General features: G+C 37.0%; 1 protein-coding gene across 2 annotated transcripts in view; it reads left to right on the forward strand.

The window, feature by feature from the left end:
* The first annotated feature begins 5435 nt into the window (after positions 1-5435).
* The window catches only part of LOC122081069, a 31448-nt gene continuing 11285 nt past the window's right edge, over positions 5436-25598 (forward strand). The window contains exons 1-9 of one of the 2 annotated variants that reach the window (XM_042648032.1): positions 5436-5540; positions 5788-5940; positions 10124-10693; positions 11621-12811; positions 13020-13347; positions 19674-19929; positions 20040-20256; positions 20387-20739; positions 20993-21529. In XM_042648032.1, coding sequence (XP_042503966.1) covers positions 5538-5540; positions 5788-5940; positions 10124-10693; positions 11621-12811; positions 13020-13347; positions 19674-19929; positions 20040-20256; positions 20387-20739; positions 20993-21529 — 3608 coding nt within the window. In that variant the 5' untranslated portion in view covers positions 5436-5537. Of the gene's footprint in view, positions 5541-5787; positions 5941-6400; positions 6629-10123; positions 10694-11620; positions 12812-13019; positions 13348-19673; positions 19930-20039; positions 20257-20386; positions 20740-20992; positions 21530-25598 lie in introns of those variants that run through there. The other variant, XM_042648039.1, reaches the window with a different exon arrangement.

The following is a 25598-nucleotide window of genomic DNA, read 5'->3' on the forward strand; positions in this document are numbered from 1 at the left end:
GGCCAGAATATGTGTTCCATTGACCTGTTGGGTAAAGAGATTTTTTCTCCACCCACTTGTGCACTATACACTACCCCCGCTAGCATACCCTAAACCACAACCTCCCATTGGCCCAAAATTTCATTTTTTCATTCCATTGGTTTAGAAAAGCCTCTTTTTCTCCCCATTGGCTATGGAATTTCCCCTTTCCTCCCCATTGGTTCAAGAATCCTATAAATACCCCCCTCCTTTTGGATTTACACACCACAACAACCCAAGCCTCTTAGTGAGCATCTCTTAGTAGAGGAAGCTCTGCCATCTCTCCTCCCCTCCCCCCTTGAGGTTTTTCAAGCCTTTTAAGAGATCTTCATAAGATTCAAAGTGTTCTTCGGGCCTTCGAAACTCTTCTATCCATTGCCTTCTTTGAGTGGGTTTTGGTAGGAAAAGTTTCCCTTAGTCTCCCTCCCCCTTTTGAGGTTTGACAATCCTTCGAAGAGATCTTCATAAAATCCTAAGTGTTCTTCGGATCTTCGAAGTGCTCTTCAGGCCTTTGAAGTTCCTCAATCCCTAGAGAATAGCCCATTCCCAGCAGAAGCTCTGTCGGAGTGCCACCTTAGCCAAAATTCAGAAGTAGCCCATCCCTAGCTGAAGCTTTGCCAAATCGATACCGCAGTTAAATTTCAAAACTAACTGTTCTTAGTCGGAACTCTATCCAACCAACATCTCTTGAGAAAGGAAGTTGGAGGTCAAGACCATCTTTCTCTGAGCCAAGAAAAGCCAAGAGACAATTCGTGTTGGCACAAATCAAGGTCTCACCCCTCTTGACCCGAACAGGGGTCAAGCTCAGGTATAATTTCTCACTCAAATTGGCATAATGTAGAATCTATACTGACATTGTAGTAGTGTACATAATCTTTTAAATTCAATCAATGTACGTATGAATGATAATTTAGCCATGCATATGAAATAGGAGTAATTGCGGAAAATGTTTGTTCTTAAGCATCTAGTAGGAAGACCAGTTGAACCTAGAAGATTGGGTGCCTAACATCTTCCCAATTCTGTAACCTGACACATACCCTAAATATCTGGACTAGACCAAATTTCGGGCCCTTTTCTCAGGAATCAGGCCCACCCCTGGGTCCTAGGCCTATAATCCTAGGTGGCAACTCCAAACCCCTTTTTGCATGATCCTAATCTCCCGTATTGGACCATCATCAAACCCCTGTCTCAATGATAAACTTTATACTCTTGCGAAATAGGCATATCTCCAAGCGGTGATACAGCGGTGCGGGGCCCGCAGGAAAGCACACATGACAATCCCCTCCCTAAAGGAAGAGAAAAAAGAGGAGAGAGGGCAGAAGGCAAAAAGAAGATCTTCTTCTTTCATTTTTTCCAGCCGCTACCCTCACAGTGGCGAAGCTGTCCATGGACAATCAAGTACTCCCTTTATCTGTCTTGATCTACGCATTAAACCAATTTCTCTACAGCAGGAGAGTCAACGACCTGAACTTCTCTCTCTCTCTCTCTATTGAATCATAAAACCCATTTCTCTGTGGCAGGAGAGTTGACGACCTGAAATTTTCTTCGTTGATGTTGAGATCACGGTTAGTGAAGAATCGGCGAACCTTTAAATTTTGCAACAATGAAAAGTGACACAACAAGGATAAGGAATATGTATTTTTCCCAAGAAAATCGTGCTGGATCTTTCCAAGTATTTCTAGCTCTTTCTTTATGTATCTAAGATTAAAATAATAAATGTGAATCCAATGATTAAATCAAACTGATAAAATCCAACGGTAAAAAAAATGCTAGCATACTTTGTTCCTAGGTAACTCGCTAGCATGCCCAACCCTTTCCCTATTCTTATTGACACCCCTCAAGGTGTCAATTTTTTTTATAACCTTATTTTTAGCCTTTTTGGTATAATATTTTTTTTTGTCCAATGAGGGTAATAGTGCCATTTTACATGTGCTTTCGTGACAATGACAAATTTTTATAATGATATATATAAATAACTTTCATCTTATTCCTGAGAACTTTTTTTATACCCTTCTCTTATAAACCCTTTTTTGTTACAAATTTATTTTTATAAACCTTTTCGGAATAAAATGAGGAGCAACTAAGAGAAAGTGTCAAATTCTAAATACAATATAGAGGTATCTTTCAAACACTCCCTTTATTAATTTTTAATAGTTATAACTTATATAAGATTATGTTGTAGTTACAAAGAAACATTAAGGGTTGTGCGAGGAGTTGCAACAAATTTTGCTCAGAAATTTGGAGTATTATCAAGGGCTTGCAATATGCCCGTGATATGGATATGAACCGACTTTGGATTGAATCAGATTCAACATCAATTGTAGCACATTTTTGTCACAGACATGGTTTTAAGTATCGGTGCGTATCGTGCCGTATCGGCCGATACGTATCCATATATGTAGGCATCGGCACGATACATATCGATACGCTACGGAGAATTTTGGGCCTCTTTTTGTGTATCGGCGTATCGTACGTATCGTATCGTGCCATACCGTATCGATACCGATACGTATGATACTCTACGATACGAACTTTTGGAAATCTGAAAATTCCCGAGAGTATCGGTATGTATCGGTACCATATCGATACGTATCAAGCCGTATCGTACTGTATCGGTACGATACGGCTACTTAAGTGTGAATTTTTTGTTGTTTGAAACAAACACTTCACACTCTCATCAACAGTTTTCTAGATTTTTTATATGTTATGTAAAAACAAGTGTCCTACAACTTCCATGGAAATTTTTTATTTTTCTCAAAAAAATATATATTTTTAATTTTTTTATTCCGAAATTAATTTAAAAAAAAAAAAGAAAAATCCCCCAAAAATTTTTTTTTTAGAAAATTTAGTTCATTTAACTCTTAAAAATAATGTCATAACTTATAATTACTAAATACATGATTTCAAATGAAACCCACATTTTTTCCCCAAAAAAGTGAGGGTTTCAATTTTTTTTTTATTTCTCAGATCTACTCAAATATATTGGTCCACACTTTGTTGATTTTTTATATGTTCTTTAAAAACATTTAATCTACAACTTCTATAAAAAAATTTTAATTTTTCTACAATGAATGGGAGACCCACTACCATAAATATTTCGACTGGGGTAAATATTGTGCCTATATTCGACAAGTGCAGAATATCATCGTAGTTGCTCGTATTGAAGAAGAAGGTTCTAGTCAAGGATTTAAACCACCACGACACTTTTCACGGCACTCATCACAGTGGCAATGGCAATGAGGAAAGAAAAAATTGTAAGAAACTCAAACCTCATCATTTTGAACATTTTCAACTCAATATATTTGTCTATCAATACGATACCTTTTACTTAAGTATTTATGCATTCTACATGTTTATATAGCTTTTTTTAACTATTTTTTTATGCAAAAGTGTATAAAAATGTGTTCCCTATCCATTTATGTGCGTATCTTAACATATCTTCGATACGATACAATACCCTCCGATACATATCTTAATTTTGACCAACCGATACGGCGATCGATACCGATACTTTAATCCTTGGTCACAGACTTATTCCTTGGTTTGTATATTAGGAATGGTCAAGTTGACTATGCTCTATGAACTCCATCGAGTGGAAGATCACCCACTGCTTCAGAGAAGCTAATCCCATTGTTGATTTTCTAGCCAAAGAAGTTGAGTATTATGGGAGTTTGAGTGGACTTGCCAATTTCCATCAGAGATGAGTTGCTTCTTGATGAGGTTGGCTAGCCTCGTTTTAAATTTTACAGATAGCGGCAATGAGCATTTTGCTAAATGGCAATGCCGAAGGTGGAGGCTCACTCCGAACTTTTTTGAGATATCTTGTATTATTGTTTGATTCTTTTTTCTTCCTTCCAGTAAAATTTTGATCTTCTAGAGGAAAAAAATTTTAAGGGTTGTGTGAAAGAAACACTTATATTTTAGGGTTTGTGACTTTGAGGTCCAAGAACAGTTAAGGAACTGGAATTGTATTATGTCGGGTTACGTCATAATTACAAAGAAATACTTATATTTTGGTGTTTGAGTGCCTAGAATCATTGAGGAATTGGAACACAGCTGTCCTGTCATTAAACAATAGTAGATCCAAGTTTTGGGATTGTTTAATATACAAGCTGATTGTGAAATAGGCCCCTTCGAACTAGAACTAGTAAAGAAACTGTCCTGTGTAACCATCCCATTTGAGATCCTTGAAATCATATAGTCAGGTGTAAAATTTCAGCCAAGTGGATACCTCCCAGTGGAATCAATTTAAAAAAAAAAGAAGGTTTCGAGATTTCTATATGGTTGCATTGCATAATGGCATCAACGTAAATGAAAATTTTCTTTTATCGCAAGAATGGGGCTATAATTTCGTGCACCTCTGTGCTTAAGCATAGGGCCACGAGATTAAGCATCTTTCTTTTGGTTGCATTCCACAATGGCATCAACATGAATATAATTTTTTTTTTATCACAAGAAAGAGGCTGTAATTTTGTGCGCCTCTATGTCTAGGCATAAGACCACTCCATTAAACATCTTTCTTCCCCTCCCTCCCTTGCATGATAATAAAAAGAAAATTAATAATACAAAGGAAAAAAAAGTCCTTCGAAGACCTGTTCTCTCACCATATAATTGTGAGCAGTTTGTTCTTGAGTCTCTCTCAACTTGGTTTTTTTTTTTTGGGTAATGAACTTTGTTATCCACTTGGTCGCTCAATCTCTTTTGTAAGTCATCACTTGCTCTCTTCCTTGTCTTCTTATGGATTGTTCTGTTTTTTTTTTCTAAACGATCAAAATCACTCCCATCACTTTAACATGAGTACATGAAACACCTTATTATTGTGATACCACATAACTTGCTGACTTAACCCAATGACTTCCTACCTTAGATATTCTTTACCCCATCCATTACCACCGGGTTTCACTAATCTAACATCTTCGGATCCAACCACCCCCACCCCCACCGCCAAAAAAAAAAATATTTGTGACATACTATAACTGTAGCCCAAATTGGTTTGGGTTAACAGACCCAATCAAATCCGACCCGGCCAATTCTACATACCATGCCAAGGTTTCAATTTTTTTTTGTTCAGAATTTCTGGTGTTATTTTCTTCATCGGACCATATATAAATATATATTTTTTTCATGGGACCACAACATTTAATGGGAGATTGATTATATTCTTCTTGGGATCATAGTATTTTATTGGAGATTGAATGGGTGGGCCCATTAGCACTAGATCTAACGGTTGGGATTCATTGACTTGGGAATTTTCGTTGACTGATGGAAGTCTGACCACCTTCCTTCCCAAGGAAGTTTCTTTCATATCCGTACTCCCAACCCATTAGCTAGCCACCAGGTCATCATCTGGTACGGACAGAAGCCCAAAAGGTTTGGAGAGTGAAGAGTGAAGGCCCTGATCCTGTTCTTTCTTATTATCTCACTCTTTCTGTCTTTGACATTAGGGCTTCTTTATAGCTTTTTGAATCAGCTTTTCTTTTAAGGGAGAAAGAGATTAAAAGTGGATTAAAGATGGAACAATGGTTGTCACTTTCTTATGAATCAGTAATTTTTAGTGATTTCTTTTGGTAGAATTGCTTTTGATTTGGAATAAGGATAAGCATAATCCTTCCTTTTTCTTCCTCCTCATTTCTCCTGTTATGTTCCTTGTGACCTAAGAAATCCATTGCTTTCTCTTTCCTTCTTTCATTTGATAATCTTTTATTGTAGTTAGAAAAGGTGAGACTGAAAGTGGATTCTCATTTCTCTGCTTATCTCTGTTTACTGCAGAGTGGAAGAAGAGAAAGGTTGGAAGAGATGGAGAAGTTGTCATCTAAGGAGAAGGGAAAGCAACCAGAAGCAGAAGAAGACTCAGGCTTGATCGATTTGGTGTTTTCTTGGAAACTAGAAGATGTCTTCAATGAAGAGCTTTACAAGAACCAAGTTTGCCATTTTCACCTATCTTTTCTTCTTCTTCTTCTTTACAGTCTAATAATAGATTGCTCTATCTGGCTTTGAATGATATTATTTTCTAGTACTAATGGCTTAAACCCAATTTGATATCTACTCCTTCTCTACTAAACTTTAACCCATTTTTCTTTTTCTTGGAAGAGCTGATGATGATGGCTCATATGGATTATCTAAAGAGATTGAACTAGAACTGTTAATCACCTTGGGTTGCATTTTGTCTATTCTGTCTGGTTAAACATCTAAAAGACATGTGGGAGGCCCAATAAGGCCCATAGTCATGGCCCATCAAACAGTATCTTATTCAGATGGGCTTTTAAAATATGGAGTAAACGTGGCTACTCCTTCCCCAACTCAGAAAAGGAAAAACACGAGTACTTTTACGATATTGAACCTTTTCAGCAAATCAGTTTTGTGTCGTTTCGTTTTCCGGTATTGTTCCATACCGTTTTCCTCCTTCCTTGTGCTCTTCCTGTCATCAGGTTCACAAGTTCCAGAATCCAGAGTTCCAGACTAGCTCTTCAATGGGTCATTCTGTGTTCTTCGCCTTTCTGTCAAACCCTGAACTTAGGTTCATTAGGGAGCTGTTCCTCTTCCTCTTAGCAGCAACAGTGGTTTGGAGTTCTATCATATGTTTCGTTCTATATGTTGCTTATGATCAAATGTACGGTTTATGTGCTTTCAAGTTTTTCTTAATTGGTTGATTCATTTATTAGTAGTATGACCATGGTTGTTGTTGGTTTCAAAACCTAGATGGGATCATTACAAGGAGAAGATCAAAAACTCAAACTCGCCCGAGTCAAATGACTCGGGAAGCCCTGTTTGCACAAGCAGTCTCTCATTTTTTTTTTCTCGGTGGTTGCTTAATATTTTCTGTTTCTACAATCTATCTTCTTTGAATCGTTTCACTCAGATCTTAAGCCGAGCCTCACTTAGGCAGCTACGGTCTGGTTAAACTTCTGCAATTTTTTTATTTTTATTTTCTTTAAATCCAGTACTAAATTCTATGATGACAAACTTTCACATGTAATGTCATCTCCTATGCCAAACCAATTGACACTTGGAGAGGGTTGCCTCACTATTTGTATAAAGAGGTGGGGGGGGGTAGTTTACATGGTGATGGAGATGAGAATGTGAGACTACTACACATTTATCCAAAAATTCACCTAGTCATAGTTTACAATTTCCTACCCATACATAAATTGCTGATGATTTAATGCATTGTATATTAGTAGCTATAAAATCTGCAACACGATTGAATCGTCTACTTACTCATTGTAACGCACAATAGCTAAACTGATTGATCAAATCTAAAATATCAAGCAACAGATTTAATATTTCCCATGTCTAGTTCACCATATAAACAAACTTAGTGTAGCTGAATTGAGGATCTTGAGATGGATGAGTGGTAAAACTAGAAAAGGTAAAATAAGGAGTGACAAATTAGAGCTAAATCTAATCTAAGAGTAGTCTGGATACATGATAAGTTGCGAGAAAGTCGTTTGAGGTGGCATGAACATGTGCAACATAGATCATTGAGTATACCAGGACAGAGCAAGATTTGCTTACGATTGAAAAAGCTAAAAGAGTCCGGAATAAGCCTGAAATGACTCTAGGAGAAGTGGTAAGGAAAGACAAGAATAGCTTAGGACTAGTAACAAGTATGGCTCTGAACTGATTGGAGAAAAGAATCCATGTAGCCAACTCCCATTTTAGTTGGGATAAGGGGTTGAGTAGTTTTTGTTGTTGTATGTCCAATTCACCATATCTCCCTATGTAATTAGATCAGTTAGCCTCAATCAATGCACCTGTACTTCAACCTATGTCACACAAAGGTTCAACATCTGTTGTGGTACTTGCTCCAGAGATTCTCTTCCAGCTCAGAGCATTTCTGTTACTGTCACGTCCCATTAATATTGTCGTGTCCCCTTACTCCTCTCTGGACTTGATCTTCAAAGGTAGCCTCAGTGTTTAGAACAAGCCAACCCCATTTATTTGGGATAAAGGCTTAGATGAGATGACATGAGATGAGTTGAGTTGTATAAGTGTTTAAAACAAATGCTAATTTCTTTGGGGACAGGTGAGTGGTTGATAATTCTTCCCAACCTGAGTATTATCATCATGCACTTCTTATAGAGTAAGAGATCTATTAAAATGGTTAAATAGACCACATTTAGCACATTTATAGATCACATTAAGATGGAATCTGGATTTAGCTTGGCTCGTCTAAAGTTAGTGAATTCCTAGTATCCATATACTGAATCATATTAAGGTTAAAAATGCTGAAAAAAAGGTTTTGTTTGCTTTGGCATTGATTTATTCTTTAAAATTTTCTGATGGTGGTCTTGCCCCTTGGATGGATGCCTGCCAAATGTGTATTTGTGATTTTGCAATGCATAAAATTGGGATTTAAGTCCTCAACTTGCTCTTTCATGCAATTTAGCAGGTCCTAGCTTTTCTTAACAACTGAGGACTTGGTTCTGTGATTTGTACTGATATCATCATCTTCATTATGTGAAGATTTATTTCATGTTTGTGGGTATTAGCTACATGTACACTGGTTGGCCATTTCATCTATCTGAACAATGCAGGTCAAGATCCAATATCAATATTTTCAAAATGCAAAGATATCATATAGGTGTTGTGTAATTAGATCAAAGTCTCAAGAGGGCATTCTCATTAATTTCAGCATTCTTGTAGTGCTGAGGGAAAGAATGGGTATATCTTGTTGTATTTGGATGTGTGAGGGAGTAAGGCTACATAGTTGTACTAACTGGCTTAATATAACTTGTTAATTCTATTCATATAATTGTAAACAGTGATTAGATATTAGAATAAATGTAGAACACATTTAGTGTGCATGGATCATTGACTCTCAAATGCATGTAAATCATACATTTCTCCTACTTCTAATGCTAACAAGAGTTTAATCAGGGGTAGAATGAGAGATCATGTTGGATACTGTAGGACAATGCAATTATAAGAATATCTCCCTGTCTGGAGAATCAGCCTGGCATTTTATTTCACATAGACTGTCATCAACTAACTGATTTATTTGAATTAAAATCGAAGGAATTTGGACTTGATAGGTAATATATAAAACGAATATGATGACATGAAGATGGTGGTGCCAACCCTACACCTTCCAATATGTTGCAAACTTGCAATGCCAGTCATTAATACCAAATAATTCTTTATCGAGAACCAATTAACTATATCTTGTATAACATTTTAAAAAGTTTCCTTGATAATTTTGATAAACTCCTATGTCTTTTTTTTATTTTTTGGGAGGGTGGGAATATGATATTCGTTAGCTTCATCTAATACAATTCCAAAGTGAAATATTGGTAATAGTTTTTATTAGGTCTGCATTCAGCTGTTCAAGTTTTCTTGAGATTTGGGAATATTCGCAATTGGAAATTCTCAATTATCCTCAAGATAGCATCACAACCCATGACCTGATTTTATAGAACCACTGTTTCACTCTTAACGAAGATGCTAGCTCCCAGTTGGTTTTGTAGTTTATTTCTAATGTAGAAAATTAGAGTCTTAATATTCGTTCTCGGAACTCCTTATAACATTGAGCATGTATGATTTTGAGAGCTGTATTTTAGATTTCTTAGGTGTATGCTATTAGTATATCTTGAGGATTTTCCATTGGTAAGGTTTTATTGTTGGTGGAATTAATTATATCAGTGATAATGTACCATGTTTCATTTTTTCCAATTGTAAACCTTTTAACAAACTGCACATTTTCATAACAAGTAGGTTGACTTTTGAGCTGTTATGTTAGGCCTCCATTTGAACTATGATAATTGGTTTCTATTTATTGTTGTCAAATTTTAAATCCTTTTTCTTGAAGTAAGTTTCTTTTACATCATTTTAACCTCTCTACTAATTCTAGTACTTATGGTAAGGGTGGTTGTCTCTATTTTGGAAGTATCTTCATTAGTTTAAGGGCAAGAGATTGCTTCCTGGTCGTGGGGCCACTGCGCCGTCACAGGGGCTGGCGCAGGGGGCATGTGACCAGGCATCTATATTTTTCCCTTAGTTTAATTATGGAATCAATTAATTGTGGCTTCTGACTCTGCATAAAGTCTATGAGCTTTGATTTCTCTGTTTTCTAAACTTAAACCATTTTCTAATGTTTTCATTGTAGGTGGAAAGGATTCCAGAATCTTTTCTGTCAGTTGAGCATTATCTTGGGTCTTTTAAGTTCCCTTTATTAGAGGAAACACGTGCTTTATTATGTGCAAGCATGGAGGTAATTTCAGAGGCGCCACGAGCGGAAGTAACCTCCCTTGCAGAATTCAAGCCTTATGGTTCACTCTTATATGAGATTAAAGTGGACTCTTGGAAGAACAAGTTCATATCAGGTGGCAAGGAAGCATACAAAGCTAAGCCTGGGGATATTTTTGTTTTCTCAGATATAATACCTGAAACTGTTTCTGATTTACAATGTTATGGGAGATCATGGACTTTTGCTGCAGCTGTTAATGCTGAGGGCATTAAAGCACCTAAGACTCCTGACGATGAGCAATCAGAAGAGGACTCAGCGGTTTTATTAAAAGTTAAGGCTTCTAGGGCTATCGAAGTCAAAGAGGGGATGCAGAATTCACTTTTTGCAGTTTTTCTGATGAATTTAACGACCAACAAAAGAATATGGACTGCTTTGAAAGGAATAGGAAACTTGAAGATTATGAAGAATATTCTTGGTGACAATCTTAAGGTATGAAAATGAAGATAATTAGTTCTATGGATGGAATTGATTAACAACGCTACGGTTCATTTATAAGCATACTGCCATACAGTCCTCACAGTTGTGGAGAACTCAAAGGTCCACTTGAATTTGTGGGTTCTGTATCCACCTATTTATTGCATCGTAGGAGTTGGTGACTTATATTTTTCTTGGCTTGGTTTTTCTAGGCTGAGATCTTTAGATTGTGAATGAAAAGGAAATGAAAATCACGTAATTGGTTATATTAGAGGCTCAAAGATTGGACTGTTAGGACCAATCAATGTTAATTGGATTACCCTAACAGTTCAATCTATGGAACTGTGATGGAAATATTGTTAATGGTTTGAAGACGTAATTGTAGAGTGATGCATAAGATGCACCTTTCTCTTCAAGGTGAACATAGGTGATCAAGTGGTGTTTCTTCCATTGGCAGGAACTAAATACTTCATTTTCTGTGCCATGTATTTACTGTGCCCAATATGGTAGTTCTCCATGGCTCGAAATGTGCCTTGTGAAACCAAATAAATATATTTTTTGTGGTTTCTTGATTGTTTCAATATTTATCTATTTATTTATTTATTTATTTGCAAAAGTTGTGTTATATAATTCTTAATACCATCTTAGTGAAATTTTAATCATATATTTTGATCATAGTTGTCACGGCATCTATGCGACTCAAGGTGTTGGAGGGGCCCTTGTGTCACGTTGGGCGGCACAGACTAGTTAACCTAGGCATCTGGATGCCTAGGCGTCGCTTTGGCAACTATTTTTTTGATAGACTATGGAAAAATAAGAGATAGTTACAGAGGATTATTTCTGTTAGAATTTCGATATTATTGTATATGAAGTAGATGGGTCAGAGAGCTGTGTAATTACTGTAATTTGATGATTCCTTGGTTGTTTTTTTTCGTATTCTAGGCTGAGTATTGCTGCAATACCTGTTCTCTTTGGGATGAAAGATTTGAGAAGGGCATATTACCCGAGTTGAATAAGTCCCAAACTGACGCCGTACTACACACTATTTCGGCGATGCAGTGCAACCACAAGTGTTTAGTTAAGCTTATCTGGGGTCCACCAGGAACAGGAAAAACGAAAACAGTCAGTTCATTGCTTTGGAGTGCCTTAAAAATGAAGTGCAGAACTGTGGCATGTGCTCCAACAAACATTGCAGTTAAGGAGGTTGCCTCACGTGTCCTTATGCTGGTTAGAAGTTTCAGGCAAGCTGAATATGGAGTGAATATCACATGTTCCTTGGGGGATGTGTTGTTGTTTGGAAATAATGATCGCTTGAAAGTGGATTTTGATCTTGAGGAAATATTTCTGGATTATCGGGTCGATAGGCTTGTGGAATGCTTTGCAAGACTAACTGGATGGAAGTATCGCTTTACATCAATGATAGATTTCTTAAAAAATTCTGTTCCACAGTACAATATTTACTTGGAAAATGAACTAAGCAAGGTTAATGAAGCCTGCGAGGAGAACCAAACTAGCAAAGATGTGCTTTCATTTCTTGATTTCACAAGGGAACGATTCAAGGCAGTTGCACAACCGCTACGAGAATGTGTACAGGCATTATCCACCCATCTGCCAGAACATCTGATCTTGCCAGAGATTTTCCAATGCATGACTTCTTTGCTGTATTTGCTGGACTCCTTTGAAATTCTGTTGTTTCAAGACGATGTGGTTGAGAAAGAGCTTGAAGAACTCTTTTTACATTCAGAAGAAGTTGGGATTGCAACACCTCCTCTGGTTAAACTTGAGCCTCAATGGATTAATTCTTCCAAATCAGCCATTTTGTCAAAGATCAGAAACCAGTGCCTCAGTACTCTAAAATCTCTTCATGATTCTTTCATGGACTGTCTGCCTCAATCTATGAACATATACTCAATAAGAGAATTATGTTTTAAATCTGCTTCTTTAATTTTCTGCACAGCATCAAGTTCATATAAGTTGCATTCCTTAGAAATTGAGCCTCTTAAGTTATTAGTTATTGATGAAGCTGCTCAGTTAAAGGAATGTGAATCAGCAATACCTTTACAACTCCCAGGCATTCGACATGCTATTCTCATTGGTGATGAGTGTCAGCTTCCTGCAATGGTTGAGAGCAAGGTGAACTTAAATTATTCTTTCCCTCTCCCTCCTCTAACTCTTCTTTACCTTTGTACTTGTACTTATTGCATTCAGGAATTGTGGTTGTGGGCCAGTATTTGTTTGATCCCTCTTGAGGACATTTATACCATTGATCTATCCAGATAGAGTTGTGCATATGTTCTTTACATTGTAACTGATGATGGTAGTTCCCTGACCTTTTTTGTAGGTATCTAGTGAAGCTGGTTTTGGAAGGAGTCTGTTTGAGAGGTTGAGTTTTCTTGAGCATCCAAAGCACCTTCTTAATATGCAGTATAGAATGCAACCTCAAGTCAGTATTTTTCCAAATGCAAAGTTCTACTGCAACCAGATTTTGGATGCACCTAGTGTTCAGGATAAAAGTTATGAGAGATGCTATCTTCCTGGACCTATGTATGGTCCCTACTCCTTCATAAATATCACTGATGGAAGAGAGATATCGGACGATGTTGGACATAGTCAAAAAAATCTGGTGGAAGTAGCTGTTGTTGCAAAAGTATTGCGGAATCTTTTTAAAGGTATGCTCTGGTTGTAGGATTTTTGGTAGAGATGTAAATGGAGAGATTTCAAGGGGGTACCTCAGAATCCAAATTTTTATCTGATTGACATATCTGCTATCCAAATATGATTTGATATCTGGCATCTAAGTATCCATGTTTCAAATCCAACTAAGATTCCGATATCCAGATTTGGGTTTGACATGCGATTATTTTGATAAATGGATAGGAGTCCTGATAGAGTTTGTATTTCTTTCCATACATTAAGCTCCCTACTTTTTGGTTCATTTGGAGACATCATTAAAAGTGTACCAGTGCATGGGAGGGTCATAATGTATGCAGCCTTACCCTCCTCTTCGCGGAGAGTCTGTTTCCCGACGTGAACTCATGACCACTAGGTTGCAATGGAGAAACCTTTCTCTTGCGCCGAGGTCCACTCTCTCTTTGGAGACATCACTGTGGTTACAACTTACAAATTAACTTGTCCCCCCATTTAACTGTGCTTCGATTTTATCTATCATGTATGTTGAATTATTTATTTTTCTATTGTACGTTTGATATAGTCTGACATTAATCATGTATTTCTGAAAGGAGTCAGTTTCCCTTCACCCAAGGCGAAGGGGTTATTCCTTTACTGTGGGCATTAATGGGGATGGGATGAGGATCATAATTAGGGTAGGGGCATTTTCAAACTTCGTCCTATAGAGGCGAGGTATTAATGACTCACATTGTGGGTTTTCCATCAGCCACGGTGGAAGAAAACTTTCTTCTTTCTGAAAAATTAAACAGGCTTACAAATTTTTCCTGATCTTTTTCCTATTCTTTACCTTTCTCTGTGAACTATGGATTTGGAAACCTTAGTTTTGTGACAATTAATATAAATTAACTATATTAGTTCATCTAGTATTCAGTCAGGTTATTTATTTAGTTGGAAATTGTTGGAAAATATACAGTGTCGTGGTGATCCTAAGTTGATTAATTAAACTACAGTTGATTCTATCATCACATACTGTTTCTTTTGCTCATAAGCATACTTATATCTCTCTTGAAGTAAAATGTTTGTATTGATGACGATGTGAAAAAAAAAAAAAATCCAACCTATATAAAATGGAAAAAATAGAGAAGCAAAATAAGTCCTCTTTGCTTAAAAAGTATTTCATTTTCCCTGAATTCAGTGACAAAAGACAACCAAAATGGCACCATCCTCTTGGTTTTCTTGTCACTTTTTGCAATGGTTCCTCCTCCTGACCTTCCAAGTTTCTTTCTTTCCTCTACCTCCAAAGTCCGAATATATTAGGTCACTTCAGAAGACTCTTTCTCCACACTATTTCAGATTTTTTCTATACAGGACCTGCCTAACATTCTGTCAAAACCAAAAGTATTTATGATGGAGAAAGTCTTGATGATCCTATGGTGAAAACAGAATGTTGATTCATTTACCTGCACACACAAAAATGACCCTCGCCGACATGCACATACACATAACACAATAAAAAATAAAAAAAACCAAAACTACGCTGTTGCCTAGGATATAAGATTTAGCACTCCCCCTAAAGCTGGAGCATATATATCACCCATACCCAGTTAAAACAGAACCCCCCCAAAGGTTTTTGAACATTCATATCAAATAATAAGAATGAGCAACTTCCAGAAAATGTCTTTTCCTTTGTTCTGCTACAGCATTCTGTTGAGGGGTATAGGTGTAACTAGTTTGAGGTGTCATACCATGATCAGAATGGAAGGAATGAATAGTATTTTGAGGAACCACCAAAGCATTATCCGAACAGAAAATCTTAATAGAAGCATCAAATTGAGTCTTTATTTTATTATAATAAGATATAAAAGCACATAAAAAATCTGAATCATATTTCAATAAGTAAAACCAAGTCAGGAGAGAATGATCATCTACAAAAGTAACAAAATATCTATAACCAAACCGACTTTGAAGTGGACAGATACCCCAAATATCGGAGTGCACCAAGGAAACTAAAGACCGACTCCTAGACTCACTAGGAGGAGGAAATGATGAACTGTGATGCTTTCTGAATTCACAAGCTTCAAATTTAAGATAGAGGCACAGACGTGCAACCAGGAACCATTTGTTGTGGATTAGACAATGATAAATAACCAAATTGAGAATGCCATACCTAAGGGGAAACACCACTAGAAGTAGTAGCAGTAGTTATAGGGGACAAGTCACATCTGGATAGTACATTCCATTCTTCTCATGCCTTCCACCAATTGTGTCCTTTGTCTGAAAACCCTGGAAAAAACAATGAGAAGTATAAAAAGTTACATGACTGTCTAGGGTATATGCAGATTACAGAATAAATTCATAGAAGGGGTAGGTTCGGTGGACCACACCATGGCGAGTCACTTGGTAGAACACCGATTAGCAAGAATAATATTTTAAATAGAAAAGAACAATTTAGACTTACTAGGAATGTAATTTGAAGCACCAGAATCAATGACACAAAGGATAGGGGAAGATGTGGTAAGAAGTGCAGTTGTGCCTATATGAGTCAAAGTAGCAGTAACTGTGGTGGCAAATGATTTAATTGCTCGACATGCATCAATAATTGAGTGATAATATCATCTCTCGGAACGGGACCTGAAGTGTTATTGGTGAAGTTTGATCTCTGTTTAATCCACAAATTTTTCTTTTGGAGATGTTTATACGGGGTGGAGTTTTGTACTTTCAGGGATTTAGGGTTTCTCTATACTGTAATGCATCTTAAAAAACTATATATGTGAGGTGATCTCGTAAAGTGTGAGAACTTGTAATTTCTTCGTCAGAATAGTGAAAGCTCTGGTTTATCGCTCTGCCGTGGACATAGCCCGTCTTGGGTGAACCATGTAAAATCATTGTGTTTAGTGTGTGTGAGTTGAGAAGAGAGATGCCAAAAATGATTTGGCTTATAGAATGATAGAGGCAACCACTTTATTTATAGATGGAGAATGATCACAAAATATGGAATGCTAGCTTAGGATGACTCAATACTTATTTAGCATATGAAACATGGTCACAATGATCATAGATACTATAATGAATCTAGACATGTTAACACACCCCCTCAAGTTGGTGCATAGATGTCCTTCATTCCCAACTAGGATACAACAAGATGGAACAACTTAGATGCCAGACCCTTAGTGAATACATCAGCTAGTTGGTCTTTTGAGGTGACAAAAGGAATGTGTATCAAGCGTTGCTCAAGTTTCTCTTTGATGAAGTTTCTATCAATTTCAATGTGTTTGGTCCTATCGTGTTGAACTAGATTGTGGGCTATATTGATTGCAACCTTATTCTCATAGTAAATATGCAAATATCCCTCATTAGTTATCCCTTAGTCAGAGAATAATACTCTGAGCTAGATGAGTTCACGGACACCTTGTCCCATTGCTCTCTACTCGGCTTCTACACTTGATCTGGAATCGACAAAATGCTTCTTACTTCGCCATGTAACTAGATTACTTCCAAGGAATGTGTAATATCCTGAAGATGAACGACAATCATCAACAGAGCCTTCCCAATCAGCATTAGTAAAGAATTCAAATAGTGGGATTAGGAAGCTGACTTATTGGTGTTTGGAAGTTGAGAACACTAAAAAGGACTCGATTGATGAGAATTGCAGCCATAAGAACAACATTGCTCCAATAGAATGTGGGAATATGAATGGTAAACATCAGAGAGCGGGTGACATTCAATAGATACTGATTCTTTCGCACCGGAATACCACTTTTCTCAAGTGTGCGAGCACAAGGGGTTTAGGATAGGATGCCATGATCATCAAGATATTGGAGGAAGGGACCGTCAATGTATTTCATCCCATTGTCGCTTCGAAGGACCTTTACTTGGGCATTGGACTTAGTTTGAATCATTTTGTGGAAGTTTTGAAAGCAGGAAAAAGTGTCGGACTTAGTTTGAAGAAGGTAGACCCAAGTCAGTTGAGTGCAATTATCATTAAAAGTGATAAACCATTTATACCCACCCCGAGCATTAGGAAAATAAGAGGACCGGGATTGCTTTGCAAATTCACAAATATCACAATTAAAATGGTCCAAATTACAATGTTTAACTAAAGAGGGAAACAAACAATGTAAAATGTGAAAGGAAGGGTGACCGAGACAAAGGTGCCATTGTTGCAGCCGACTAAGAGCACTGTCTTCCATAGAAATAGAAGCTGAAACTGGAGGAGAAGTGGTAGTGAGACCTGAATCCATATAGCAAAGACCATCCCATACCCAACCATATCCAATCGTTGACCCCGTCACCAGATCGTGAAAAAAGACAATGGGCAGAAAATAATTAACAGAACAATTGAGATCAGTGGTAAGACGGTAAATAGAAAGCCAGTTGGCGCAAAGGGACATGTAGTACGAACTACGAAGGATAGGGAGATTGAAGGGGTGCAAGAGATAGAGCCTTTACGAAAAATGGAGGAAAGAGAACCATCGACTACTCGGACTTTGTCCTTACCCGAGCAGGGTTTATAAGTGTGAAACAAGTCTGAGGAGCTGGTCATGTGATCAGAGTTTCCAGAGTTGAGAAGCCAGGGAGAGCCAGAGTGGGGGAAGCAAGAAATATACCTAACTGGGCAAGCTGGGAAGCTGGTGAAGTGGAAGGTGACATTGTAGAGGTTGTAGTGCGTAGTTGGGTCATCATACGCAGGAGAGGAAGCAGCTGTTCAGAAGGAGGAGCCGGAGTGGTGCTATCAATGGTCTCAGAGAGATGATCTTGGGGCGACCCTGAAGCTTCCAACAGGTTTCCTTGGTATGGCAAGTATGCCCACGATAATCACATTTAACTGGTTCCTTTATAGATGAACCAGGTTGAGTGGAAGAACCAGCAGAATCCAATGCAGGGGAAGCCTGAGGAGTAGTCAACAGGGCAGAACAAGGTGGGGCAGCAGGTGGCATCATGACTGAATGGTGTCAGTCCTCATGCTGAACTGTGTTATAAGCCTGGAAAAGTGTGGGAGAAGTGTCTCTGCTAAACACCTGGACACTAATCTGGTCGTACTCTGGGTTGAGACCAGTAAGGATATCATAAACACATTCAATTTCGTGCTCCTTCTTGAATGTATCAGCATCAGAGGTGCAAACCATGGGAAGAGGGTGTTAATAGTCCAACTGTTGCCATAAAGTGTTAAGGGCCGATTAATAGGGAAAAATAGACAGGTTCTTCTGAGTAATTTCTCAAACCTGTCGGTGAATCTTATAAATCTGGGCATAATTGCTTGTCTTCCCATGTGTGTGCTTAATAGCTTCCCACAAATCCTTTGCAGAAATCAACAGAACAAAACTCTAATTGAGATATTTCCATAGAATTTAAAAGAAATGACATAACTAGGGTGTCATTAACCAACCAATTTTCCTTGGCAGAGGCCTCGGTAGGCATAAGCCCCCAGCCTGCTGCTTTGCAAGTGATTGGGAGCTTCTCAGAAATTCCAGCAGCCGAATGGAAAATCGTCTTGTAACCACATAAAATGAAGTACAGATCGTAGTGGTAGAAGTGACCCTAATTTCATCTTCAAACAACTAGGATTTCGCACCAAACCAAAAATAAGGAAATAAGTATTTGATCTTTAATTCTCTTATACCATGTAATGTAAACAGAAGCTAGAACCAATAAGAGAGGACTGCCGCAAGAAGAATGTACCTCATGGTTTGACTGAATAGTTTTACCATGAGCAGGTAGGGTATATTAAAATAGAGAATAAAAAATACATGATCACAAGACCCCCACCGGCATGCATTTTTGCATAACCCCATAATACACATAATTAACAAAACAAAGAATACCAAAACTACCCTCTTACCTTTAGGGTAGGGTATATTAAATAAGAGAAACAAAAATAGATGCATTCACTTAACCACATAATACACGTATTATGTGGTTAAACTTCATAACAACTCCAGAGAATTAAACTTCATCCAAACAGTGTAGGTATAACTGCACCAACGAAGTAGAATTTGAGTTCTGTTGCTATGCAGCCACTTTTAACAAAGGAAAAAGTTGGTACTTTTGAGTAGCAATGAATTCCATGATGCATCCCTTAAATAATTACTTGCCAATTCTCTCATTAGGCCATAATGTGGTACTAAAAAGAAATGGTCTATGGTAAAGCTTTTTTTATCTCTTGGTGTCATTTAACTTACCATCATGACCGGTTTTGACAGTACCTGGTAGTTTGACCACTGACTAATCAAACAATTGCTTCAGATGCAATGCGTTCCTGGTGTGCCTACTCATTTTGCTAATTATGTACTAAAGCCTATACTAATTGTCAACTATTCTGATCGAACCCTGAAACTTCTAAGGAAATATTGTTTTTTAAATCTTCCAGCTTGGGATGCCTCAAGACAGAAGCTTAGCGTTGGTGTTATTTCTCCATACAATGCTCAAGTTGCTGCAATTCAAGAGAAACTTGGAGGGATATATGGAAAACACTGTAACTTCGAGGTGAAAGTGAATTCTATAGATGGTTTCCAGGGAGGTGAGGAAGACATCATTGTAATCTCTACTGTAAGATCCAATAATTGGGGGTCAATTGGGTTCTTGTCTAATCTGCAGCGATCGAATGTTGCCTTGACAAGGGCCAAGTACGTCCTCTACTCACTTTAAATTTTTATACTATTGCATATATGTCAAAGATGGTAAATCTAGTCAATTGTATCATATTTTTTTATTTAGTTATTTCATTTTCTTTCAGGCATTGCCTTTGGATTTTAGGAAATGCAAAAACTCTGATCAACAGTGGATCTGTCTGGTCTGAATTAGTCCATGATGCCCAAAAACGTCAGTGCTTTTTCAATGCTGATGATGACAAAGATTTGGCTAAAGCAATAGTGCAAGTCAAGCAAGAGCTTGACCAGCTAGATGATTTGCTTAATACAGAATCGACACTTTTCAAAAATGCAATCTGGAAGGTAAACTATTTAAATAAAATTCACTTTCCCTCACTAAAGTATTTTTCAATATAGTTTGTAGTGTGAACTTTCATATGGATACTTGTGATTTTTGTAATAAATTTCTGTTAATGCTTCTCCGAATTTGCAGGTTTTCTTCAGTGAAAACTTCAGGAAATCTTTTGGAAAACTGAAATCAACTCAAAAAAAGAAATCAGTGATTAATTTATTACTGAAGCTCTCATGTGGATGGCGCCCCAAAAAAAGGAAAGTAGACCCCATTTGTGATAGCTCTGTACAGCTTGTGAAACAGTTCAAGGTTGAAAATTTGTATATCATTTGTTCTGTTGATATTATGAAATATGAAAGCTATGTGCAAGTGTTGAAGGTTTGGGATATTTTACCTCTAGAGGAGATTCCAAAACTGGTTAAACGTTTGGATAACATCTCTGTCGCATTAACAGATGATTTTGTCAATCACTGTAATGTGAAATGTGTGAATCGGTATGTTGATTTCTTTCTCTCTCAGATATATGTGAACTTCCGTCTTTCATGCTTTTAGTGTCATATTTTCTTAAGCTGGCAAACTGCTGACATGTTTCCTTCTATTGTTTCATTGCACCTGGTGCCCCTTAGTCAAGCACTATGGATCTTTTTTATGTGATTTACAACAGATTTAAACATATGGTTTCTTCTATTCTTTCATTCCTCTTTGTATTTTTAAATTTTGTTTGCATTTTTATTTGTTGGCATGTAGGGATTTGGAAGTGCCCATGAGCTGGCCAAGCTCTGAAAACATTGTTCGGAGTAGGAACATATCCTATACAAAACTTCGGAAGATTTCGAATGATGACGACATTGATGGTAGAAGCTATGTTGAAAATTCAAGGGTGAGTGAGAGTTTGCTACTGATGAAATTCTATTCATTATCTTCCGGTGTTGTTGGGCATCTTCTCTCTGGACATGATGGTAGAGAACTTGATCTTCCATTTGAAGTAACTGATCAGGAGCGGGAGATTATTCTTTTCCCTAGTTCCACCTTCATCCTAGGAAGGTCTGGAACAGGGAAAACAACTGTGTTGACCATGAAATTGATTCAAAAGGAGCAACAACAATACCTTTCTTCAGAAGGACAGTCTGAATTGAAGTTCGACATAAGTAAGGGTGTTCACAAGACAAATGAGATTTTGAAGGGTGTTGGAGAAGCTAGCATGACTGTCTTGCGTCAGGTGTTTGTCACTGTTAGCCCCAAGTTATGTTCTGCTGTCAAGAAGCAAATTTCTCAGTTGAAAAGGTAGATATTTTTTTTTGGTAAATGAAAAGTAGATATTCAATCTTTAATTAATAGACTTACATATTTGTTGAGCGAGTGCAAGCCAGGACAGACCGCCAATTTTGAGTTCAACCCTGCCCTTCCACATGTTAAGGTAAAATGAGGAATATGTTGGACAAACACAACTTTTGAGCATTTGGACCATTAAAAATACGAGGAAAATGTGCATTAAGAGGTGGACTAAATGACTGAACTTGATCCCTGAACTTTACACAACCTGTGCATGATGATGTCTTCCCATTCAATTGTTTGTGTTTGTTTAGATGGCATTCCATGTGGTACAAAAGAGGTGGTGGAACACGTCTCCATTGCTATGCTAGTGAACCTGCATCTTTTTTTCTCTACTGTAATTCTCCGAATAATTTTCATGCATGAATCATTCTTTTTTAAACTAGGCAGTAGGTTGTTCTGCTGGTTCTATTTTATTGTGTGGTTCTCTGTTTTCTTGCATACATGATGTTCTTTTGGTTCTTTGCAATGGAAGATTGTTGTTCAATTAAGTACTCTTCAACATAAAATGGAATAGAATCCCATTAATGGGTATTAATAATAGTAACTTTTGGTTTTGTAATTTAGTAACTTTTGGTTTTGTAATTTTGTTCATAACTAATGTTCCCTATTGTTAAATTCGCCGAATAATTCGCGAATTATTCGACCGAACAGAATAATTCCAAATTTTATGAAAAATTCTGACCGAATCCGAGTAAAAAATTAAAATTGGAAAAAATCGCGGTTTTTTCTAATTTGATTTAAAAACGCGAAAAATTCGGGCGAACCGACTTAAAACCGAATATTTCGGTTCACATAAACCCACCTTTATTAAAAAAAATTAATAAAAAAAAAATTTTAAACCACGAACTATCGAACAAATAGGGTTTTCGTCTCTTTCTCCCCAATTTTCCGCCTCAAAGTCTCAAACCCTTCTCCAGCAAGGGACTTCACAGGAGAGAGAACATGTCGCTTTTGCTTTGAGATTTGAGAAATAGGGTTGAGAATTGAGAGGCACACACAGTAGAGGAGGGGTTTGAAAGATCGATCGAAGGAAATGGCGATTGGGGGGGGGCAGTGCTGTACTGATAGCGGTGGTGCTGTTCGTGCTGTTGTCGCCAGGGCTGCTGTTCCAAAATGGTAGAGAGAATCGAAGAGAAGAAAAGGAAGAGCGTTGAAAGCTGAAGCTGTGGAATCGGATCTATGAAGCTCAACAACTGACGGCATAAAATCTCGACCGGAGAAGACGAGGACTCGCTTCTGGGGTTTATAAAGGGTTCTTTCTTCTTAGCTCGTCATTCCTTGCAGGCTTCCTTCGTGTCTTCCAAAGATCTAAGTACAAATGATTCACGAAACTACTCTGTTCTAAATGATTCTCAGTAGTACTCGATCAAAGGAAATACCATATGATGAAGCTGGCCTTGGCCGACCAAGTGAGGGAAAATTACAAGTAGCATTTTTATCTTATGGAGCCATCCAGAAAATTCCGAGACTCAATAGTATTTTATTTATCAGAATCAAGTGTCAAATCTCAACTATAACAAATGAATATTTTTAATTTCAGAAATTGGCATGTTATATTGATATTAGAGTATAGCTGAATGACACGACATCTCTTTGTTATGATGGTATATTTTAGTGGGCTTTCACCTCTTCTGGACAGGGGTGCCATCATGCTAGGTTCAGGCATACATTATACTAACCTTGGTTTTGGACCAATAAACACCCAACTCCCACCAGGTAAATGCCTATTGTTAGATAGATTTTGATTTTTAATGGGAACGAGACCCGTAAGAAATGGGTGAGAGATAACCATAACTTTCCCAGGTTTTCCCCCTGTCCAAAAGTGTGCTTGATCATTGGCTCAGAGATGGGTGACTTGGTTTTACATTTAGTTTTGGCATGTTAAAAGAGGAGTATAAGACCAGAACTCTCAAGTTTTTAGATTGGAAGGATGAACACTACCGAGGTATTGGAGTTATTACTGTAACCATTGCTTCCATCACTCAATGGCTATTTTTTCTAAGTTTTGATTGTATTGTATATTTGAACTACAATAATTTGCTCTTTCTAAGTACACGTATTAAGTTAATTGCTTAATAATATAAAACAGATACAATAAATTATAAAAATAATATCCAAATTTTTTTCCTGATTGTTATTTTTGCAAACGAATAATTCCCAAATCCGAATCCGCATCCGATTTTTATTTTGCCTGCTTTTTTGACCGAACTCATAAATTAACCAACCGAGTTATTTTTTCATCCAAATAATTCCCAAATCCGAATTTGCTAACTATGGGTGTATCTGGTCAGTTAGTCTAAAACAAAAGGATGGGGTTGAACTTCCCAATAAGAATATGTCATCACTATTGCAAGTCCCTTAGATAGCACTACTCTGCACGTTAAGTTCCACCTTGAAATATTGAATGCTTGGTGTAACATATAGAAGGCTTTCAGGCCTAATCCTGTGTTTTCTGTCTTGTTTGGGTTTCTAGCCTGTTGTCCAGGTGAAATGTGAACCTTAAAGTTGGGCCAGACATACTTAGGTTTAAGGCCTTCGCTAGTTTAGCATCTTCTGCCCAGCCCTGCCTTAACCAGATATTCAAGAACCAGACATTCGATGTATATCTATTTAATTAATAAATTTATTTCTCTTTAATATAATGTAATAATGAATGATGTTTAAATATATCCAGTTTAAGCATACATTGTAAACATTACAATATTTGTTAGACTATGATGATTAAATATATCCAGTTTAAGCATACACTGTAAACATTATAATCTATGTTAATGTGATAATAGATTATAATAGTTAAGTGGGAGCATTTATCAAATTTCTTCTGGCTGAGTTTCACCTAGTAGAGCTTCCTGCTTCTTCCATAGGATCATCAAATGGATTGCTACATAGAAGAAACTTTCTGATGTACACGCTTCTAGACTAGTAGAGAATTGGCAGATCATTTTATTGGAGGATTAACAGTTCCCTATTTTTTGTTGCTCTTTGAGTATATACATATTCGCTACTTCTTGTACTGTGTTTCTAATTTATCTTTGTCTTGCTGGATATAGTTATTCATCTTTGCTCTCTGTAGAGCATTTGGTTCAACAAAATATCTTGAATTGTATGGAATAAATAATGTAATACTATCTCTTCATAAAATATTAAAAAATAAAATAATATTTTTAAGAAGTACATGAATAAAAACATAATACTGCAAATAAAATTACATATATAAACAAATTCATTCACTTTACAACTAAAAGAGGCGAAGTGTCCATTAAATGCTCAGTGTAGATAAGCTTGTCTTGATGAGCCACTTCAGTTTCTGCTACATGGAAGGATGCTGCAACCCTGACTAGTGGATAGATAGGGTAAGGTCTTTGTAGAGATTTGAGAAACAGAATCAAAGAAGAATAAAGCAGAAGAGAGACGATGGAGAAGTCGCTAAACCCATGATAGACTCAGACCCAGACCGTTGAGATCTATTGTGGGTTGTGCATTTATTTATAAATTTCTAAATACAATTGTAATCTGAATAGGAAACTAATTTCTCCCAACTCCTACTAACAATCAAAGACATAAAGCAACCTAGTCTAACTTGCAAATCTCTTTTTTTCTTATTCTTCTTCTTTTCTTTTTCTTTTTTTGGTTATACATCACTAGATTAGGTAAAAGACTTAAAGCCTTGCATCAAGCTGATATATGTTTACGTAATGCATATTAAGGTGTTTAATGCTTCAAAACTGTACTTTTTATGCTTATATATGTTTACGTAGTGCATAATAAGGCGGTTAATGCTTAAAAAAAAAATTATGCATTATAAGCACATTCATGCATTTCTTGACAATTTCTATGCATATCTTTAACATTTTCTTCATCTCTATGATACTATACCATACATCTCTTAAAATCACCCTCTGATACAATACTTGATGTAGATATGCACCATGGAGCGATCCATACCCATCTGGGTATCCAGCGAGAGATGAACTGGATCTATATTGAGTCCTTAGTCTAGTAAGATTTTAGTCGTAGG

The sequence above is a fragment of the Macadamia integrifolia genome, chromosome 1 (genome assembly GCF_013358625.1).
Source record: "Macadamia integrifolia cultivar HAES 741 chromosome 1, SCU_Mint_v3, whole genome shotgun sequence".
Taxonomy (NCBI): domain Eukaryota; kingdom Viridiplantae; phylum Streptophyta; class Magnoliopsida; order Proteales; family Proteaceae; genus Macadamia; species Macadamia integrifolia.